Below are 23,202 nucleotides of genomic sequence, written 5' to 3' on the forward strand. Positions count from 1 at the left end.
AGGAAATGCTGGGATGAGCACGCTCTCGAGCTCAGAGTGGATGGGATGTGACATCTGCCACATCAAACAAAGATAAACACAGGCAGAGGTCACCTTCCATCTTTTATAGACCTTTATCAATATCACCTGTGTATCCTGCTGGGGACAGAAGGTTTCGCACCCAGAGACATTGATGCCGTGGGAATGTATTCCAAGTATGTGTTTTTAAGGTTCTTTGTTTCTCTGTTTCCATGAACAGATATCAGTATTACCTGCAAGTCAAAAAAGATGTGCTCGAAGGGCGGTTGCGGTGTACGCTGGAGCAGGTGATCCGGCTGGCGGGCTTAGCTGTGCAAGGTAAGAGAGAGGGGGACCTGGTGTGACGTTCCCCCTTCTGTTGGATGACGGTGTTGCTGGCCTCTCAGAGGGGAAAGTTAAATGTACTTAAACAATCCTTTAGTAACTCTTGCTTCTCATTTTAAGGTATCTTGTGTTAAAAATGCTGAAGTGGTAATTTTGGGTGGCGGGATGGTAAGCTGCTTGCAAATGGCTCATGCTGGTATAATTTTCATTTTATTTGAAGAAATAGCAGCTTTCATCCTGCCTCTAATTAAAGCTACACTGCAGGGTTTGTGGAATATTTTCTTAGAATTTTTTTCACTGCCCAGTGTGGTCATATTTTGCGGCTTGACGCTATATGACTGTGTGGCTCTCACATCAGTTTCAAGTGTGATGGCTTAAGACATTACCGTATAATTTATTCTGACACAATTAAAGGGAGAAATTTAAAATGCATCATTGTAATGTGAAGGAACATATGTGTTTTGTGGTAAATTTGCCTTTCAACCTGTCCTACCTAGATTGACCAGATAGCTACTTTTTTTTTTTAATCTTCCCTGAATTGTTACATATACTTGTGTAAACATATTATGTAACTCTTAAACATATATTTATACATGACTCTTTGCTAAGCGGTGCCTTCATTGTCTTTAGTCATATGCAAAACAAGATATTTAAAGTATCATTTTTAAAGGGAAACCTGTTCCTTTTCAGTTTTTCTTTAAAATGAGTGGCCATCCAGTTGTAAGCCTGCCAGCTGCCGAGTCCTTGCTGTGTGGATGGTCATTTTAGAAGCTGTGAACTGAACTCCCCATTCCCAACTCTGCATTAACGTTAAACATCTCGGGTTCTAAAATATCTAAAGAGGCAGCCTTCCCTTTGGATTGCTTTCATTCCTGGGGTATTAGCAGGTTAGAGATGTTTGTTGGACGTAACACCTCTAGTGGTTAGCTTCTCGTGACCTTGTGATTGGAAGTACGCACAGTATGTCGTGTTCCATCTGTCCACCTAGAGACTGCTGAGCAGTGCCGCAGGATGGAGCAGACCCATCCGTGGTTATAATGGAAAAATCATTAAAACAGTGTAGAAGACACCCTTAATGGGGAGAAAAGAGACAAGATGGTGTGTCCCTCATCTTCAAATGGGTCTTTCTTTGAAGAAAATGCTTTTTTTGCTTTATTTACTCTCTTTCTTTCCCCTCATTCTTCACTCATTGACACCCTTATGGGTGTCCTGGGTGTTGAAGGACCCTGGTGATAGCTTTCAGGCTGAAGGAAGTTGGTGAACTTACATTGGATTGCCTTTCCCCAGGGTCCTGGAAGCTCGCTGTTCAGTCTGATGCGACCATCTCAGGCTATGATATTTGTCAAATAATTTTTCTGAGAAGCCGTATCAGGCAATCATACAGCCACATCAGTAGAGATGTCACTTGTGATGAAATATGCTAACAGATGAGTGAACTTGAAAATGGGCAGAGCTGGCCGTCTCTGGTGTCCTGAATGCCTCCCCTCTCATCAGTAACATGCAGAATGTGTAGGCGCCCCTTTTTGCCTTCTCAGTGTGTCTTTAACCTGGTCTTCTGTGTGGATCCCTCACTCTGTAGCCCTTCTTACCTTCAGGATACCTGAATCCATGGCTACCGATGCTAAACATTTTACATGCAATGAAAATTTCATGCGGTTTTTACTTTTAATTTTATTTTTTGAGAGCAAGCGAGAGTAGAAGCAAGGTGTTGATTGATGATAGAGGCTCCCAGTCTTCATTTTGCCAGCACTCAAACATACCATCGTGAAATGAGAACAGGACCAGACGGAATTTGGGGCATCTTGTAACATGTGGAGATGTTTAGGAGGTGTAAAAACCTACAATGTTGCTTGCCAAGGGTGATTTGCAGTGGGAATTTCCAGCTGCAAATAAACGAAGAGGCAGATGGGTTTGGCTCAACCTTGAGTTAAAAAGTCCCCTTGGCAGATATTCTTAAGACGTGTGTTGGTGCCTATTTAACAAAAGAGAAATACAGGTTTGTGGTACATTTTTAAATAGCTTAGGTGTCACTTTCACCTTCTCCTGTTCCTTCCAGAAGACTGCATAGCAGGGCTCATGTGCTGATGCTTACATTATTGCCGTGTCAAGGTGGTGATAACATCAAACCCTTCTTGGCACCGTTTTGATTTAATGATAATGTAGAAGTGGGATGAGGGGGGAAGAATAAATGGGGTGATAAGTTTACCCTATTTGTTTGCATCTCTAATGTCACATAATAAATACTCCCCTCCTCTCCGCCTTTTCTTTTCAGCTGATTTTGGAGACTATAATCAGTTTGATTCTCAAGATTTCCTCCGAGAATATGTGCTGTTTCCTATGGTAAGTGTGATTTCCTTTTTCTTAATTAATTTTTTGGGCCTGCTTTGAATGTTTAATTCTTTCCTTTGAAAATCTCAGAGAATTTTATGCACGTATTCCCCGGGGAGAATGTCTTGCATTTATAAAGTAGAGACAAGTGTGGTGAGACCCTCAAAAAATGTAAAGATCCTCTTCTCACCTCAAGACACTTCCCTGCCCCTCCCCGCCTGCCCACCACACACACACGCACACACACACTCACACCACACACGGCCCTCTAGCAAGAGGTTCTCCCTTCCTTTCTGAACACACCCAGCATTTTTCCAACCCGTCGTCTTTGTTCTCGAGCTTCCTCCGCCTGGAATGCTTGGCCCCAGGCCGTCATTCATGTGTCACCTCCTCAGGGAAGCCTTCCTTTTCCTTGACCGCCTCTCTGACCTGCTCACCATCCAGCTCTTCCTGCTGAATCGCCTGCTGTGTGTCCTGCAGAGCTCTTTCAGCGTCTGAACCTGCTCATTCTTTCTTTCATCTCCATGGCCAGCTGGAACGTCAGCTCTGTGGTCCCTAAGCAGGGACCCTGTTTCATCCACTGTTGTCTGGCACATAGTTTGCACTCGCAAAAGCTTGTTGACGTCATCCATGAAGTAAAATGTCTATTCCTGGGTTAGATTAGGGATAAGGCTAGGTTTTTATCCCTGGGGAATTTTTGTTTGTGTTTTTTGTTTTTTGTTTTTTGTTTTTTTTTTTGGTAGGTTTGGAGGAAATGAGAAGAGTTTTCATGGGGAAAGTTAAAACATGTGAAAAGCATTTTAGGAAGTTTTACCCACTGCAACATTCTGGCTCTGATTTTAGAAGTCACAATCATTCACCACTTATTTTGCGTGTGTGTGTGTGTGCACACATACTCAAAGCACTGGGTAGCTCACCTCTGAGGGTGAAGGTATATAAGAAACAATGCTTGTTCTCAGGGAGACGATAGAGTAGCTGAGTCAATAGGAAGTTTGCCAAATCGAATGCAAAGAAGCCACGTGCCATAAAGTCTGATCGGGATTTTATGTGAGGAGAGGTTACATGTGTTTGGGGGTCAAGGGAAGGTTGAAAGACTAATGGCATGTGAGCTGTGTCTTAAAGGATAGGAGGCATTGCAGCAGGTGGAGCGCAGGGAGCAAGGGATGCCCTTCAGGGCGGAGGAGCAGAGGCGAGGCAGCAGGCATGATTAGTGAGGAGTCAGCCGGCCAGTGTGATGGCTGCTCAGGGGTACAGAGGGGAGCGTGGCGGATCAGGCCGAAACATCTGAGGAGTTAGAATGCATGGGCTCCAGCCATGGGGTTGCAGACCCAACACTTCAAGAACCGCTGGATTGGAGCAATGAGACTCTGTGGCAGGCATGAGACTCTGTTGTGGTGTTCTTGGCAAGACATAGGAGCTAGGTGTTGGCAGTGAAGATAAAAACAAGAAAGCAGGGAATTCTCATTGTGGCTCAGCGGGTTAAGAACCCAACATAGTGTCCGTGAGGGTGCAGGTTCGATCCCTGGCCTCGCTCTGTGGGTTGAGGATCAACCATTGCCTAAACCTGCAGTGTAGGTCATCGATTCGGCTTGGATCTGGCATTGCTGTGGCTGCGGGGAAAACATGCAGCTGCATCTCCAATTCAGCCCCTAGCCCGAGAACTTCTGTGTGCTGCAGCTACAGCTGTAAAAAGCAAAAGAGCAACACAGTAGATATTTGGGAAGTACAATGGGCAGGGCTTGGCATCTAACCTGCTCTGGCCTATGGGAGAAAGTAGAGTGTCTGATGACAGAGGTTTGAAGTTTTGAGAGACTAGGATGAGCAAGGCTGCAGTTATTATCTGTGTCGGTGCCTGGGGTGAATCTGAATTGGTCCAAAACTTAAAATAAAATTTTTAAGTTTTCCTACAGTTCTTAAAGGTTATTTTCCACTTACAGTTAATATGAAATATTGGCCTTATTCTCCGGGTTATGCAATCCATCCTTGAGCCTGTCTTGCACTCAACAGTTTGTACCTCCCACTACCCCCACCACCCCAGTCCTCCCCCCTGCCTCCGCATCCCCACTGGAAAATACTAGTTTGTTCTCTATATCTGTGAGTCTGCTTCTTTTTTGCTATTTTCGCTAGTTTTGTTTCGCGCTTTTTTTTTTTTTTTTTTTTTGGCTTTCTTAGGGCTGAACACGCAGCATATGGAGGTTGCCAGGCTAGGGGGTCACATTGGAGCTCAGCTGCCAGCCTACACCACAGCCACAGCCACGCTGGATCCTGAACCACATCTGTAACCTTGCCACAGCTTGCAGCAACCCAGATCTTAAAACCTGCTGAGCGAGGCCAGGGATCGAACCCACATTCTTATGGAGACTAGTCAAGTTCTTAACCCATTGACCTACGATGGGAACTGCAGAATTTTAGAAAGTATGCCTCTGTGTGTGTCAAATGGAGACAGTGAATTAAGTTGATAATTTTCCACAATTTTTTTTTCCACCTTTCTCTCATTAAAGGTCTTTGGCACATAGCCTTTAGGCAAAGAGCAGAGAAGTTTTCACAGACAATTTCCAGGATGGGATGTATGAGTTTGCAGATGGCAGAATGTCTTGACAGCTTAAAATGCTGTGAAGCTGTAAAGGAGTTATTTTGTGTATAAAACCATCTTCAGAATAAGATCAGGTCTCTCCGGGCTCTAAGCAAATCAGATACTAAAACAGCCACAGATCTCGTTAATCTCACCAAGGACAATACCAGTGTTGTCATTCTGGGGTCTAAAATTCTCCTCTTTGGGGTAGTGGCTCCTGGTGATGGGCAGCTATTTACATTCAAATTTAAATTAATTAAAGTTAAATAAAAGATTTAGCTCCTAAGTGCATCAGCTACATTTTTCAAGTGCTCGACAGCCACGTGTGGCCTGTGGCTACGGTACTGGAAAGCTTGGGTGTAGAACATTTCTGTCATTATAGAAAGTCCTATTGGACAGGGCTGAGGATGTTGTGGCAGGAGCTGATGTCAGCATGTGTTTCCGAATCTCAACTATTCTAGGCTTTTGCCGTCTGTTATGTGTCCTCTTCTCCGCCCCCCCCCCCCCTTGCATCCTGGATACACTGTGGCCACGTGATCAGGTTTAGAGTATAGGAGTCAAGGGTTTGTGCTCATATCCTGGCTGTGCTATTGAATGGCTGTACGGACTTAGGCAAGTTGTTTAACCAAAGCCTCCCCCCTTTTTTTAATCTGAAAAAATGAGAATGACAAGCGCATCTGATTGTGAGGGGAAAAGGAGAAAATGTATGAGAAGTACTTAATTTGGCACATGGTGCATTCTCAGCAGGTGTTTGTGAGGGGTCACCCTCGTCCTTGTCATCACTGCTTTATGATTAGCATCAGCACTATTTTTCTGTTAGGCAGGCACCAGGATGCTGAGGAATGTGCTTTCCAGGCAACCGTACTGGATGCATTTTGAAACGTGAGCAGAGGACACGCACAGGGTACAAACGATCGTTCAGCGGCTTTGCATAAGTCAGATGTCTTATTTGACAATATGAAACTGACACCTTTGCATGTTGAGTTCGGCTCGGTCAGCATTTATTGATCACCTACTATAGGTTGAGAGTGTATGAGCTGGCATCGTTCAGAGCCCTATGCAGGGTGGATGGAGGGAGGGAGGTGAGGATAAAGGTTGAGATGAGCACACACATGAGTGTAGGAAAGGCTGTAGGCAGACCTTGCTAAGGACTGAAGAGTCACGCTCGGGGCGGAAGAGGTAGGGCCAGAGGGGGAGGAGCTCCTGCCCAGCCCGGGGGGAATATGGACGCCCTCTCCAGGGAGAGGTAGGTGTTGGGACCTGGAGGATGGGGTGACATTGCACACCTGGGTGGGCCTCGGTGGGCCTTCCATGAGTGTGGGTGCAGGTGCGAAAACGTCCGTGTTAGGAAGATGCAGCCTGGGCTCCCGAACCCTTGAGGGAGGAAGTCGGAAGGGACAGCCGGGTCCCTTCAGCAGGACCTGAAGAACGGTCCGAATGCCAGGCCCAGGTGTTGACCTCGGGGAGTGGGCAGTGGGGAGCCATGGAAGGTTGTCAACGTTCTGCTTGGTTCCACCAGCGCTTTCCAAGAGAAGAATGCATTCCTTTGGTGGGAGAGGGGAGGGGGGGGCCGAAGGGTTGTGTTTGATCTTCCAAAGGAACCGAATTTGTCAAAACGGCATTTCTGCAGCAGAGCGGAGAACAAAGTTCACAGGGCCCTCCCCAGGTGTGCAGCTGTGTGCAGGCACGCACTCCGCGCTTTTCATCCGTGTGTGGCACTCTCACCGGCCCCGGGCCTTGTGCCTGAGGAAGGTTCCCGAAGCTGATGGAGGAGGGGGTTTGCATCCGAGAGCATCGGGTACCTTTTTTTCTCCCTTCGAAGGAGGAGGTGATGGTGGAATGGCACCTTCTTTGATCCTCACTTACCTTTCTGTTAGTCTGTTGCCGCATGCCTTTCATTAGCTTTTCAAAATTAATATTGAGTTATCCCTCCTTCTCCATCCCCGGATCAGACACACAGAGCTGGAGCGCCCAGCCATGTGGGAACTTTGTGAATCCACAGCCTGAACCTGAAAATGGCCAGTTCGCTCCTCTCATGGACTTGAGTTGTTTCGGGCGGTGGCTGAACAGGAGACAGCAACTTAACCAGTTAACACAGGAAAAATAAGAGCTCCCAGTAATTCCCTCTGTCTTCTCGAAGGCGTCTCAGGACCATCTGCAGAGCTGTAGAATGTCCCATATATAGTTAGGCTCGTGTTTTCCAGCTTTGGAAAATACTGATTTTTTTTTTCTCCCATTTCATGATTTAGGATGAGGTGTTTCTGGCCATTTGGGGATGTACCTTTTGGGGGGTAGTGTTTCACAAAAAGCTGCGAAATTGCAGGTAATCTTTATGTAGACGGTATTTTAGAACCAAGGGAGTGAGGCATTTTGAGCGTTTTCTGCAAAAACATCAGCCCCATCCTCCCGCCTCTAATGTCTGTGATGAGCCTCGGAGGGCCTCCCTGAACACACAGCTCAGAGCTCCTTCTGACTCCCTTCTGGAGCTCCGAGGAAACTGGAGCCATGTGTGCCCTCCTTGGCGCTCATCCGTCTGGGAAGGGTGGAGACAGCGGGCCCCATGGCTGGAGTGACACACAAGGGACAGGACGAGCTTTAGAATCACCACGTCGCCTGTCAGTGTCTCCAGAACTGGTTGGTCTCTCCGTCTTGGATCTGTTTCTCCAGACTCCATCCCGCTTTCCTGGGCAGTGTTTCGCAAAGCCTGTACCTGCCCCATCGTGGCTGAAGGGCGGCTGGGAAGCAGTTGCTGCAGTTGGCTCTCATGCGTGGAAGCTGGCGCAGCACTGGTCCAGGAGCCTGAGATTCGGTTGTTCAAGACACCAGCTGCTCGGCTCCCCAGCTGTTACCTTCCGGAGCTCCCTGGAGGCAGATTAGCTGTCATGACCTCTTTGCTCCCAAGGCCTCATCGAAAAACCTCGGCATGAACCTGCTCTGCCTTCAGGTAGCCCTGAGTTGGTTTGCTGGGAAGGTGCTGGCGGACAAAATGGCCAGTCCCTTCCTGGGCTCACTTTGGAAGGGATGACGGCCTGGGAAACTCAGGTGCCTGTATACCCTCGTTGTTAGAAACACATACGCTCTTACAGACGTTTTTAATTAAGGGGAGTGGGAGAGGCAGGCAGTTAGGGAAGAGGAAGGTCGATGGAAAAAAGCTCTTCCGGGGCCCTCCAGGATTGAGGCGGGCACCCCAAATGGGCCCTGGCATGACCCAAGTGATCGTGGAAAGCCCGGTGACAAAAGTAAAAGTGAACCTCTGTCCCAAAATGACAACCTTCCATTCAAAGGAGTAAAGGGAGATGGAGGAAGTACAGCCACCAGGCACATCTTCTGGAAACAAGAGGGCTTTTCAGGTTGGCGAGCAAAACAGCAAGTTGTGTGTGACCTTAGCTGCTTTCCCTTTTGATAGGATTTGGCCCTGGAAGAAGCTGTCCTGGAGGAGCTGACACAGAAGGTGGCCCAGGAGCATAAAGCCCACAGGTAAGGCAGGGGCTGCTGGGCCCAGCCTGCGGCCGCGGTCCTCCTGGAGGCAGGAGATGCTCGCCCCCGCCCCCAGCCCTGCCTTGAGTCCACATGGTTACGTTTGGGTTTTTTGTTGTGTCAGTTTCTGCTGTACCGTCAAGTGACCCAGTCATACACATCGACATGCTTTTTCTCGTATCATCTTCCATCACGTTCTATCACAAATGATTGGCTCTAGTTCCCTGTGCTGTATAGCACAGTTCTGTTTCTTACAGCAAGTGATTCAGCTCTGTGCTGAGAGGTGCATGTGGACTTGAAAACTGTGCAGAGTTCCTGTTGTGGCTGAGTGGGTAAAGAACCTGACTAGTATCCATGAGGATGTGGGGTTTGTCTGTCTTTCTTTCCTTCTTTCCTTCCTTTTTTTCTTTCTTTCTCTCTCTCCTTTCTTCCTCTTTCTTTCTTTCTATAAGGATTTTTATTTTTTTCCCATGGGCGGTTCCATGGTGTAATGATGGGGGTTTCATCCCTGGCCTCGCTCAGTGGGTTGAGGATCCGGAGCTGTGTACATTGCAGATGCAGCTCAGATCTGACACCTGGTGTTGGCTGTGGCTGTGGCATAGGCTGGCAGCTGCAGCTCCGATTCAACCCCTAGCCTGGGAACGTCCATGTGCCTCGGGTACAGCAGAAAAAAGAAAAAAGAACAAAAAGAAAACGGCGCTCTCTGCCCCCACTCCCCTTCTCGCTCTCTCTTTGCCTTTCTCCCTCCTTGTCTTTTTTCTTCCCTTTTCTTTAGCACCAGTAAGTCCACACACATGCAGGTTGTTGGCCAGAGGAATTCCGCTCTGTGACCTTCTTAAAACTCTGTTACCAGACGTGGAGAGCCTTGGGCTGCACGTGCTGAGTGCAGCCCTCAAGAGCTGCTCTCGGTGGGAAAGTGAAGGTCTAGAGGGAAGAGAGACTTAAGGCAGCGCTGAGAGCATGATCAGGGCCACGTGGACAAGTGCAGCGGTCCTAGACTCGCTGATCTCGGCCACTTAGCTCCCAAAATATCATCCTCATCAACTTTCTCCTTTTTTTTTTTTTTTAAATGCTTTTTATGGCTGTACCTGCACCATATAGAAGTTCCCAGGCTACAGGTAGAATCAGAGTTGCCGCTGCTGGCTTACACCACAGCCACAGCAAAGCCAGATCTGGGCCATGTCTGCAACCTACACCACAGCTCACGGCAGTGCCAGATCCTTAACCCATGGATTGAGGCCAGGGATCAAACCTGCATCCTCATGGATACTAGTCGGGTTCATTACGCTGAGCCACGACGGGAACTCCCCCTTTTCCTTCTTTCTTAACAGTGGAGACTTTTTTCCCCCAGTGAGAGAAAAAATAACTTTTTAAATTTTTTTTTAAGGCAGGCAGCATTATTCACCAGGATGTCTGGGATAATTATTTAGTACTTATGGGGCTGTGGCTCTTTATTCAATATGTTACCTTTCTGTTATTATTCCCTGTTGAGTGAAAGGCTACTGGGGAATATGTTAATGGATTACTTAGTAATGCACCATGCCTGCACAGTTGGGTGATGATGGCTTTTCCCAGAAATAGAACCACAGGTGCTGGAATTTGCCACCAGGAGGGTAGGATCATCCACTGACTTTATTGCCCTTAACCATTTCCTCCTTTGATGCTCTTGATTTTAGTGGAATCCTGCCAGCAGAAGCTGAGCTTATGTACATCAACGAAGTGGAACGTTTGGATGGATTTGGACAGGAAGTCTTCCCTGTGAAGGTAGCATACCCTGCCCTTGCTTTAGCCATCTCGGAACCGCACAGGCATTTGGAAAACCAGTGCTGATCGAGAGCAGAGAGCCAGAGGCTTGGCTTTCGTATCGCTCCATGGCATTAGTTGGCACGTCCAAATTCCTTTAGGAAAGCAAACACTTTTTCATCATGGAGAGGTTTTGAAGCTCTCCGTGGTCTTTAGCCGAATATCTCCTCGGTAAGACACCCTTCTGAGTGAGCATCAAACATCAGAAGTTATCCAGGCTGCCTCTGATGGGATGAGCAGCGAGCGTCATGGGTGCCTTAATACCGATCCCCCCTGGCAGTTTTCTTCGCTGTGCTTCCTTTTGTTTTTCAGGCTGATGCAGTGATAATTGTTGGTGAGGCAGAACGAGCCTTTCCTGTGTGCAGTTGTACTTTATTTCTCTAGCTCTGTAGAGCCTCTGTTGTGGGTTTCCAGCCCCCTTCGTGTTTTCTGGAAACTCTGCTTAGGAAACTGTTACAGCACATCCGTCCTTTGCAACAGATCCATCTCCTGAAGTGGGTGTGGTTGGGGGTCATGGTGCATGGTCGTTTACAGGGTTGAGCCCGTCATCCACACGCCTTTTCCTCTCTGCTGACCCACTTTACAAAAGACGGAGTTTTATCAGAAACCTAAAGCGACTGGCACATTTCAGCAATTTGGGAGACGCCTGCAATTTCAGCCTCAACATCTCACTTCACACTGGCTCTGCTGGCTGCTTTATACGTGTTCTGTTCCCCCTCTGCTGCACCGTTTGCCATTTGCTTTAATGAGAACTGCCCATGTGTATCAAGTGGAATCGAGCAGGGTGGCCGCAGCTTGCAAAAAGGGCTAAATGGCTCTTTTTTCAGATTTGTTTAATTTTCTTTTGCTTCTCTAATGGCTGCCCTTCGTAGGATTGTAATCCATTTTCCTTGCAATAATGCCTTATGAAGCCATCTGGATCCCACTTCCATTTCAGCAGCCCATATATAGTCATGATGTTTTGGAAAAGCCGAGTAAACTTTTCTCCACGTCTAGAAAACTGACTTCTCAGGGTTCTGGACGTTGGAGGTTTTGTTGTGGTGGTCATTGGCTTGTGTTGTTTTTAGCAGTTCTGAACTGTGGGAAAGAGGGGCAGTGGACACCGTGTTGAAAGCCACTGTGCTTGGTTCTGTGCATTTTCTAGCTCTGTCCTCCGGTGGGAAAAAGCGCAGAGGGGATCCTTGCGCCTGCCCCGAGTGGGCAGACAGGCACGGCTGACTCACTGCTGGTGGGTGTAACCTAGCTGGGCTGCTTCCTTTTTCTTTGCCCCCGCATATTTGTTCATGACTAAGGTGACCACCTACAGACCACATGCCTCCTGGCCACCCAAGGATGGTGGGTGTGGCAGCTGTACCCGCGGGGGCAGGGATGGGGACAGCTCTGAACTAAGTGAAAAAGCAGCCAGGAAAGTATGCAGGGGCCGACTGCCCGTGGGGATGGGGCCCTTTGGGTTAGCACAGGTCCTCACTGACCACCTCACATTAAAAACGTATCTTAAGATGTGTCCCAGGGAAGGACAAGGACATTTAGCGTGAGTTTTTCCATGCATGCTTTCTCAAAAACGTTCAAGGTTGGAGGGTGGGTACCAGGCCATTTCCTGCCAGATGTGCTCCCCTCCGCCACAAACACAGGGGTGGCTGCAGCCTCCGTCATTCTCGTATGGTCAGAGCACATGATAGGGGAGAAGAACCCTTCCAGAATGGGTCAGACAGAGTCTGGAGCCTCAGTCCCTGGCCAAGCTTTGAGCGATGCAGCGCCTGGCACCTGTTCTGTGTTTTCCCCATTGTCCTGCCCTGGTGGACGGCTCCTCCCATGTCGCCATCCCCACCAAACCTCTCTGCCCATCTGCTGGCGATGTGCCCAGTCTTTCCCCAGAATTTTCCTTCCTCTTTCCATCGCTACTTCGCCTGTCTTCTTTTCCCAGATACCTTTTTCTGTAATAGAATCTTCACGTCTCCTAATTACCGAGGTCTCCCCCCCACTCAATTCCCAGTCCTGTCTCTCTCTGCTTCCCACCAGCAGTGGTCTTATCCTCTCTCTCCATTAGAAGACTCCTACTTTATGGGAAGCTTTAGGAGGTGGGTTGAGAAGAGGTCCCCTGAGAAGGGAAACTGTCACCTTTGGGTCTCAAAAGGGATTGCATATTCTGTGGAAGGTAGAGGTTTATCTTTTCCATCTTAGGCCCAGTGGGGTGTGGCCCTCCTCTCACTGCACAAAGAGGGTGTCCCCCAAGTGAAAGCAGGGGGCTGGGTGACAGTTTGCTCACAGTTGACTCAGAGTGTCAGAAACACTGGCAGCCGGGTGACGCTCTCCCAGGCAGGAGGTTGGAAGGACCTGACTGGCCCCAGAGACCAGGCTCAAGGCAAGACCTCTGGGTTCCCCCACACGGGCCCCCAAGATTGCCTGACTGTGACGTCTGCTGTCCATGTGCCCTCCCTGTGCTCACGAAGGTCCTGGCCTGTGTTTAGCACCCCACCCCCCACCCCTGCCCAGACCATAGACAGACAGGCCTCATCACCCCCACGAGGCCCTCGCAGGAAGAACAGAAGTCAACGCAGCGAGACAGGAGCAGCCTGAGCGAGGCAGAGATTCTGCAGGGGGAAGGATCCCCCTGCCCCACACATCCTATGAGTTTCAGTGATAACAAATAAACCTCTTACCTCCTGACTGAAATAGATAGATGGCTTGTAAAAGGCAACGTTCAGAAAATAAAAAAGAACTCCCAGAAATGAAAAGTCAGCTCCAAAAGGGAAAATTTGATAGGTTAGAAGATGATGTCAAGGAAATCGCATCCAAAAACAAAGTAATAGATGTGGGAGGCAGGAGATGAAATGAGAGGGCCAGCCCAGGGTGTCCATCATCTGAATAATGGGAGTTCTAGAAGGAGTGCACAGAAGAAACGGAAGGTGGGGAGCTGAGGAAATATCCCCAAACTGAAGAACATCAGGTTCTAAATTGGAAGGCCAAGCATAGCAGATGCAAATGGACACACACTAGGCCTTTCAGTGGTGGGACTGGGTGCTTTTAGGAAGAAGAAAGGGTGAGGCTGCATCTGCGGCTGCTTTGGAGCAAGATCTACAGAATGTTCCAAGTTCAAACTGTGTGCATCTGTCATCACACATACGCAATGTATGTATACAATCGAACTACATGTGTGTATAGTTTTAGTTTAAAAAACAAACACTAAGGTTCAAACATTAATAATTGTTCCTGGAAGAGAAAGCCTTAACCACCAACAAATCCGAGAAAACCCTGACATTCTTTCTTAAACAGGAAATGTGTCGTGACAGATTGAGATAAAAACACGATCTGTGTCGTCTTATTAGGATGTTCTCCAGGACCTAGTTGCCTTACTGCCCTGATGTGATTCATTCCATGTACGGGTGAGAAATGGGGTGCGGTCGCCGCGGGCAGACCGCCAGGCCGCTGGGGATCTGTGTCGTCACAACTCTCTCTTGATCTCCTGCAGGACAGTCATGGAAACAGCGTGCACCTGGGCATTTTCTTCATGGGGATTTTCGTGAGAAACAGAATCGGAAGACAAGCCGTCATATACAGGTAGGCGGATTTGTCTCTTTCTCCCTTTTCTCCTCGAGGTGCTCTAGAAAACTCCATGGAGGGTGAAGGTTATACAGATGCTCGAAGAGTCCGTCCCGTGGCTCCGAGTTGCGCTTTCCTCAACTCAGATAAGATCAGCCCTCTGCAGGATTTCAGTGGTTATGGAGAAATCATCCCACTTTCCCTGGGGTTTGTTGGGGGGGGGCGGGGGATGGAGGAAGCTCTTTCTTTCCACCTGACTCCGAGAAATGCATAGCTGACCCCCCCCCCCCCCCCCCACTGAGCCGGAAGAGTAGAACCAAACTCTAGGAGTCTGGTTGGCGAGGAGCCCTTCCAGGAGTCAGGTTCCCACAGAATTATCTTTGTGAGATTACCCAGGACCAGTCATTACATCCCAACTGGCTTCTTTCCCTCATCCTGCCCGCCCTCTGCCTGACCACATTGCTAGAAAAGTTCATACTAATTCTTATATGAACAAAAGAGGGCTATTTGTGAAAGTGTCTTGAAAAAGCAATCAATTCGTTCTCCTAAGTGAAAGGCCTTTGGTACTGTGTACTATTTTGAGAATTCAACCCTCTTTTCCATTTTACATGAGCAGCACAGGAAAGTGGCAGAGTGTCCCTTGCCTTAAATGTCAACCAGCCTGCTTCGTATTGGTGCCCACAGATCCCATCCTGGTATCAACAGCCTGAAAAACTGCATCCTCGCTTTTGTTTACGAGGGCAGTATGGCTTCTTATTGACTGGAAAAACAGCTTTCCTGGGTATGCATCTCATAGGCAGAGCTGCACGTCCAGGGCAGACGATCAAAGACAGCTCTTAGAGGCAAAGCACCGTCTACCTTCTGGGAGTGCATTCTTGGCCATCCTTGTACTCTCTGGATCAGCAGGTCCTACAGGTCATTTTGAGAAAGTTTTCCCACGAAATGCTTCCTAATTGGCTTTTATTTTCCTAGGTCCCCACTCTGCCATGATTTTTGCCCTTTTATTTTTCTCTTGCTCTTTGAATAGAGACATTATTGAAGTGGGAGTGGGGAGAGAGATCGTTAGGGCTACAGCAGAAACCTTTTGACTTTTGGACACACTTAGTCCACTCTGTATACCTCTGACAACTTGAGTAAAATATATACATATGTGTGGAGTGGTAACTGTACCTTTTTATGCCCGGTTAAAGCTACCCAGGCACTTTTCCCCCGACACGGTTCTCTCTAGCTAAATCAACGCTTCTCCTTGAGTGTAGAGAGGAAAAATAGACACATCTTGCATTCCCGCTCCCGAGGTTAGTTAGATGAAACGAGCCATTGAAAATTCCCTGATTGGAAGCCCCTCATAGGTTTGGTTCCGTTTCCTTAGGAACTGCTTCCAGACCGCTTCCTTTAGCTCTGGCCTGGAAACCCTTAAAAGATGAGGATTTACTTCTGCTACAGTATCGTCTTCTTCACGCCACTAGGTGAAGTCTTGAGGAGTGGATCCAGAATTTGGCAGTTGATTTGAAGGAATAGAGCTAGAGAAAACCACGTAGCCATGAGTCCACGTAGATGCGATCCGATGGCATTGTACGTCGGCAGACAGCTGTGCAGAGCACCTGTAGGGAGTACAGCCCCAGCAGATGTATGTAGACGCAGTTGGTACCCGTGCAAGGGCAAGGTGAGCCGAGGAAAACCTGGGGGGTATAGAACCCATCCGTCCCTGATGAGCAGAATGAATGAGGCAAAGCCACGTACGTACTCCTTTGTGCCTGAGTTGCCTCACCTCCAAAGTAAGAACGCAAATAACTGCCTGTCTACCTAAGATAGAAGTAGATAAGAGAGCTGTACTCTTTCTAGATGAAAGGCAGTGTTAGGACTTTTAATTATTTCGGCAAACATCTGTTGGATGCTGTGTAGAGCCTGGTCCTTGGTGCTTGGAATACAGAGATGAAGAAGGTAGAATCTCTGCCCGGCGAATGGGATTATGGCCAAGTTTGGTTTAGTTTAGGACACTGGTCGCAGACATAAATAATTGTAATACAGTGTGGTGACTGGTAGAGGGGTTGTAGGTGGTTGAGGATGAGGAAAGCCTTCCTGGAGAAGGTGACGCCCTCTGTGTCTTAAAGAAGTCACGCAGGCAGAAGGGGAGGTGTGATGAGCAAAAGCAAGAGGGAGAGAAAAGGCCCTGGCAGGGAATTACAGGTTGGGGAACTGAGTGAACGCAGGTAGTGTTAGAGATGCTGAGAAACTGGCTCCAAGTAGGATGGGAAGCAAGACCTTCCCTTCCCTGTCTGATGGTTCTTTCTGTGGATCTCATTTTGGCTAAATCTCCATGAGGACAGAGAAGGAATTGTGAGTGTGTGTGTGTGTGTGTGTGTGTGTTTAGATCACAAAAACGTAGGCACATTAAACCTAGGCATTTTTTTTCTAAATGACACAACCAAATCTGTGTTGTACGTCTCAACACAGAATCGCTGTGGATTCCTCAGCCTAGGCTCCTGGAAACACTTGACTTTTAAATACTAAGCTCCTCCATCATCAAGTGGGGATCACAGGAAGTGCTCTGGCAGTTTGGAAACAGGAAGAACAAGGCAGCTGAGGTCTCTTACACACTTTCCTCCTAGCTCACCAAGGAAAGTAGGCTTTCTCAGCGGAAATATCTGGTTGCAGTCTACACGGGATTTTTCGATGCTTAAATAGATGCATGTGGCCGTTTCTTTCCCTTTCTGCTTTGAGAGAAGGAACATTTAGCTTTTAAAAATACGGTTACGTCACAGTTTGTAAAATGAGACGCAGTGATCGCACGTGGCCCCGCCGTGCCGTCGTAAACGCCTGGCACGGCTCTGGGTAAACACGGTTGGATTTCGTCTGCACAGGTGGAATGACATGGGGAACGTCACCCACAGCAAGTCGACCATTCTGGTGGAGCTCATCAGCAAAGACGAGACTGCCCTCTTTCACACAGTAAGCAAAACGGACAGGTGAAGGCAGGGCCACAAGCAGCTTGCCGCTTGACTGCTCAACTCGCCACATCCTTTCCCTGCCTCCATGTCTCCAGAGAAGAAATACTCTCTGGACCCATGACCTTCCGGTACTTGCCCCATGCTGTCATCACCCATCTCCAGAGGGTGGTGGTGGCTTCGGGTTCACGATGCCAGGTGTCCAAGCTGAGTGTTGACTCTAGGGTTGGGGTTCCTCCACCAGCCTTCTTTGTGATGGGTCGCATTGGGCACGCCCTGGACTAGTCACCCCTCGTGATATTGCGTGGTATTTTCTTTTCTTTTATTAAAGTATAGTTGGTTTCCAATGTTGTGCCAGTTTCTGCTGGGAACAGCAAAGTAACCCAGTCGTTCTGGGTATACATTCTTTTTCTCATATTTTCTTCAATCATGTTCGGTCTCAGAGACTGGATATAGTTCTTGGCTCAATGTAGTAGAACCTCAGTGCTCATGCAGTCTAAGTGTAATAGTTTGCATCTACTAACCCCGAACTCCCAATCCATCCCACTCCCCCCCACACACATCCTCCCCCAGCCCCTGTCCTCCCACCTTGGCTGCATGGTGTTCTCTTTTGCAGGCTGATCTGGATTTTCTTGCCCATCATGGGGCAAGCCTAAACTGAAGCAGACTGGGTGATTGCCCTTCTACCAAATGACTCCTTAAGAGCTAAGACAGTTCATGCATCGCCCTGCCTCTCGTTTAATGATGCTTGGTATACATACTACGCTCTGCCTTGACTTGTGTTTTGGTTTTTAAAGTGCTGGGCTTGGCATTATGTAAAATCATACCTGATCGTCAGTGTAACCCCAGAGCCTTGGGCATGAAGGATTCTCTAGCAGATATGTCCTCTATCCTTAGATGTACCATGGCTGCTGCTGAATTTCAGCACATTGGTTTGTGGCACGGGGGGTTCTTGTGTGCTTGACATGAAGTCGGGAAGGGATGCGTCCCCACTCAGAGACAGTCCTAGAGAAATGCATATACAATTAAGCCACCTTGACCAATGTGTATTTTTGTCCCCTTGTCTCTTCTTTTCTAAGGATGATATCGAAAATGCCAAGTACATATCACGATTGTTTGCTACGCGGCACAAGTTTTACAAACAAAACAAAATCTGCACTGAGTAAGTCAACGTTTCTTCTGCCTTCTCTCTGGATGGCTCGATCAGTTTAAATTCTTGTGCTTTGGGGATGTTGTAGATCCATTTTTTCCACTCACTCTTTTCCCTCATTCCTTGTAGAAGCTAAAGGGGGAGCTCAAGCTGGGTGGGAGGAAAAGAGCTTTCATGATGAACTGTCAGGCGTAGTCCATACACCTAGAGAGAAATAATTCACAAATTGACTGCGAATGCCTGACTTGCTGGATGGGCTGGCCCATCTCAGTGCCCTCCCAACCTCTGCCAGGAGTTCGGAGGAGCCGAACAGTTCCCAATTTGCCAGGGTGCCCCTTCATGTCAGATGTGGAGTGTGTTCAGAAGCATGTAGCCCAGTGATGAGCCAGCTTGAAAGAGAAGAAGCCGCTATCATCCTCAGCCCCGGGTCGCTCACACAGTTGGCTAACCCTGCGGGTGCCTCCGGGTCATGTCACCCGCCTGTAAATGAGAGGCCAGGGTAATTAGAGGAAGACTTGGAAGATGCTCATAGATGTCACAAATCCACGTGTGTTTTTCCAATTTAATTTGGAAATAAAGATGATAAAGGGAGTCTGATGAGGGGACTCAACCTTGACCTGACCTTGGATGGAACGTGCCGGGACTCACGCTATCACTGCCTTGCCTTTGGTTGCCTTCAAAAGACATTCCTCAACAAAGCGCGTCGGCAGTTGGGGCGCCCAAAGTGCTTAATTTTGTTTCAAGAACTTCAGGGATGTAAATGCAAGCGAAGAACTGCTTTCCCTCTTCCCCAGCGGACACATCAAGAGCGGGAGAATACTGTCCTAGAGCAGTTCTTGATGCAGAATGCTGTGCTTTAGAACGGGAGCTTCAGACCCTGGCAGACTGTTCTCTCTATGCTATAACAGCTCATTCAAACCATTCGCTGCCATTGGTCACTGTCGGAGTCTTGAGTCTGAAATTATAGTTGACTCTGTTGGTTTCATGTCCATGGACTCAACCAACTCTGGACCCCCCAACAACAACAAAAAAATTATAGGAATTTCCAAAAAGCGAAACTTGAATTTACTATGTACGGTCAGGTGTTTATACTGTATTAGATATTATAAGTAATCTAGAGCTGATTTAAATTCTGTGAGAGGATATGGATGGGTTATATGCCAATACTGGGCCGTTTTATATAAGGGACTTGAGCGTCCATAGATTTTAGTATCTGTGGGAGTCCGGGAACTAATCCCCTTGAATACCAAGGGATGACTCTGTTAGGTCTGCCAGTAAAGTTTGCAAATGTAAATCAGAAGAGCACTGATGAGGGAGCAGCAATTTAAGCAGGCATGTCTGCGTTATAGGTACACGCATGCGCACACACATGCCATTCTTTTAACTGATTCCCTGTAGCTCACGTCTTTACAGTTCTCTGCTGTTGCCTTGATTTGTTGGGGTGTCTTTGATATTAACAAGAATTCTCTAGTTGACTTGGGTAGGGTGAATTTAAAAAGAAAACTGTTTTGAGAAGTGAATTTAACTGTACTCTCTGCTTTGACCATGTCTCAGCACGTGGCTTTATTATAAAGTTTCTGAGTATTTATATTTCTTCTGTGGCCTTTTCTTTTTACATGAGTACGCATCCCATATTAGGACGGCAAATTAAGGAAATTCTATTTGCCTTTCTGCTTCTATGATAACCATTCCTTTCGTCTTCCTATATATCCTAACCTCTTCCCTGATAAAAAAGTGGGACTCTCTAAAAAGCACACCCCTCTCCCCGACATAGACAATAAACTCTGCAAATAATTTCAGTGTCTCCGCATGGGCCTGGGAGATAGCCCTCTGAGTTCTATGAAATCAGCAGCATCTGCATAGCATCCCTGTCCAGAGGTCTCTGCTCTCTCACCTCTAAAAGATTGTCATTGAATTTTATTTCCCCTGTAATTCGTCTTTAGAAGTAAGCCTCATTCTTCTAACATTACTTTGTAAAATTTATTATATAAGCATCGCATGTTCCAAACATTTTGAAAATTAAAAAAAAAAAAAAGAACAAAAAAGGAAATTGGGGAGTTCCCTTGAGGCTTAGCAGTTAAGGATCCGGCTTTGTTGTTGCAGTGGCTCAGGTTGCTGCTGGCCTGGGAACTTCACCACCCAGAAATAGAAAGTTGTTTCTGTTTTACTGTAATTTTTAACCCATCTTGTCTACTTTGCCTCTCTTGTCTGTCTGGTCTCCTTGTACAGGGTAACTACTATTATGATTAACTGTTAATAATAGTTAATACAAATGTTACTAATAACCATCCTCATTTTTCCACCTTTTTGTGTAGACAATCAAATTCTCCACCCCCTATCAGACGCCAGCCCACCTGGAGCCGGTCCTCCCTGGTATGTATGAAATCTTCTGTTTTCAAGTCTTCAGACTCTTGGGGAACAAGAGTCCTTCTGTTGTTAATTTGAGGGGAGGGGTGTCTGGGGCATCATGGCCAGGTGAGATCTGGTGAGAACACAGAAGGGTATCAGTCTGCCTTGCAGGTGTGATGCACACCCGTTTTGTCCCTCTTACGCCCACCCATGTCTGTCATTTCTCTAAGTGTGACTCAGGGTCCCCCCCCCCCCGGATCTGCTCCAGGACATGAGACATTCCATCAGCATGCACCTCCACTGGTCCCCCCCCCACTGGCTTTTATCACTGTTTCTGTTTAGTGCATATAGACCTGTCTTCAGTTATAATCACCTAATTATTCTGCATTTCCTGCCATAGGTAGAGCCTAGTAAACTAGTCAGAAAATGATTATTACTTTTTTGGCTGCGCCCATGGCACACGAAAGTTCTGGGGCCGGGGATCAAATCTGTGCCACAGCGGCGACCCACGCCACAGCAGTGATGACCCTGGATCCATCAGGGAACTCCAGTGACTACTTTAAATGGGCAAAAATTGAATGTGTCTAGTTGATGGTCTCAGAATATTCAATGGGGTAGGTGAACTGCACATTTTCTAATGTTCAGGCCAACAGAATTTGAATTGATTCATTTTTTCTACCTACCTTAGCTTTTTTTTTTTTTTTTAACTGCTCGCCTCATCATTTGAGTAAGGAAACACAGCTCTCATTTTGGTGTCTGTGTTCTGCCATAAACTGCGTTTGATTTTGAGAACAGCTTCAGGATAGTAGAGCAAGATGTGGGAGAAGTGGTTTCCTTTAACGTATCTACTTGCTTTAAGTCATAATTCTTTTCGTTTTAGGTTATTTTTGTTTTACACAAAATCAAAGTGAACATGTAACCTTTAAATGTTTCTAGGTGGACAGTTCCTTTAAGTTGACAGCAAAGTTGAATCTTTCTTCGTGCACGATATATACCCTATGGTATGGTTCTAACTTGTCTTTTAAAAGGAAAGTTTTGAGGTTTTGTTTTTTGGTTTTTTTTTTTTTCTGGATAATGCATTGGCATGAACTCTTAGAGTTCTGGAGTTTGAGCATCGTATCACCACATAATAATCCCTGAGACCTTGTGTGCATGTTTTTAACTCCATGTTAATGCACAGAATCTCAGAAAAGGTCCTTGCCTCAGAGATGCAGAAGGCTGCTTTGGGCTTCTCCTCTCAAGTACCGATGATGGCAGTGGTTTCCTTATTCTTCTCCTTTGTTGAAGTTATTTTCCTTTTCCCTTTTATAGAGTGTGCGTGTCTTCCTAGTGAGATGAATGTTCACTGTGTCCATGAATCACCAGGGGAGGCAAAGCATTTTAGGGCTATCTCGTGACTTGATCTCATCTGATTACCTGGAAAAGATACAGAGGCTTTCCTATTGTATTTGGATGAAGCTGATCCATGAGAAGTCAGACTCCTGGCCTCTCCCTTTCCTCTGCTCTTTAGGATTAAACTATTTACCAAGACTTCCTTGGGATGAGTGAGAGTAAAACCAGATAACATTATTTCCTTTTGGCTTCCTAGCTGATAACGAGGGCTGCTGATGGCTGTTTTACTCTGGCCCTTCTGGCTCTTATATTGTGGCATCTCATTTGTTTTTGTATTCGTTGGTCTCTAAAGAAATAGAATAATATATTGGAATATGTAAAAGATGGATTCAATAATATAATCCTGGAGTTCCCGCTGTGGCACAGTGGGTTAAGAATCTGACCACAGCAGCTCGGATGCTGCAGAGGTGCAGGTTTGAATCCCTGCCCTGACACATTGGGTTAAAGGATCTGGCGTTGCCCCAGCTGTGGCAGAGGTTGCAGCTGAGTTCGGGATCAGTCCCTGGTCCAGGAATGACCATATGCCATGGGTGCGGCCATAAAAAATAAAAAAGCAATAATAAATAAATAAATAATCCTGAAATGGTGTTTGAAGGATTATCTATTATTTTCCTAAATAGTTACTTACTAACTTATAGGATTTTTTTTTTTGTTGTTAAATAAGAGCAAAGAAGGCAGAGGTGAGCCAACTTTGCCTTGCTGTGTGTTTCTACTCCCTTGTATGAATCCTGTATGTATAGAATTTTTTTTTAAGCCTAAAAACTGGCTGTCAAATCACGGAAAAATTGAATTGAATTAGATATTACCCAAAAGAGGAAACCTGTTTTTAAGTTAGTTCTCAAAAACTTACCATGAGCCGATTTAGGTAAACTGATAAAATAACCTTTTCTTTGGCACCCTGAACTGTATTTTTAGATTAATTTCAATTCTTTATTTCTTTCCCCCTGAGTCTTTTTAGTTTTTGGATTTCTTATCTTCATTACCTTCTTTATTATGCCCTTTTGATGCTTAAACATTATTTGTATCAAAGGAAATAATAGATCAATTATTTACCCAGCTTCAGATTCTGTGTAGTGTTCTTCTGAGAAAGTGTGACCCCTGCTGGCTTTGGGGTTTTTTATTTTTGTTTTTGTTTTGTTTTGTTTTTGGGGTTTTTTTTTTTTTTTTTTTGGCTTGATCTCAGCTTTCCCAAAGAAGTACTATGTACATTAATTCTCTATAGAGCTAATTTTAAAATAATCAAATGGCAATATAAAAGATCATCCTGTTTGGTCGTTGACAAGCTTAAAGTTTATTTTTTAGCA

At 46.6% G+C, this 23,202-nt stretch overlaps 1 protein-coding gene across 1 annotated transcript in view; it reads left to right on the top strand.

Moving 5' to 3' along the window:
* Positions 1–23,202, top strand: part of PTPN14 (protein tyrosine phosphatase, non-receptor type 14) — a 134,231-nt gene that overhangs the window by 73,589 nt on the left and 37,440 nt on the right. The window contains 8 exon segments of the mRNA XM_003130398.6: positions 239–336; positions 2,615–2,682; positions 8,649–8,719; positions 10,396–10,483; positions 13,992–14,080; positions 16,924–17,011; positions 18,087–18,169; positions 20,473–20,530. Coding sequence (XP_003130446.4) covers positions 239–336; positions 2,615–2,682; positions 8,649–8,719; positions 10,396–10,483; positions 13,992–14,080; positions 16,924–17,011; positions 18,087–18,169; positions 20,473–20,530 — 643 coding nt within the window.

The sequence above is a fragment of the Sus scrofa genome, chromosome 9, assembly GCF_000003025.6.
Source record: "Sus scrofa isolate TJ Tabasco breed Duroc chromosome 9, Sscrofa11.1, whole genome shotgun sequence".
Classification (NCBI taxonomy): domain Eukaryota; kingdom Metazoa; phylum Chordata; class Mammalia; order Artiodactyla; family Suidae; genus Sus; species Sus scrofa.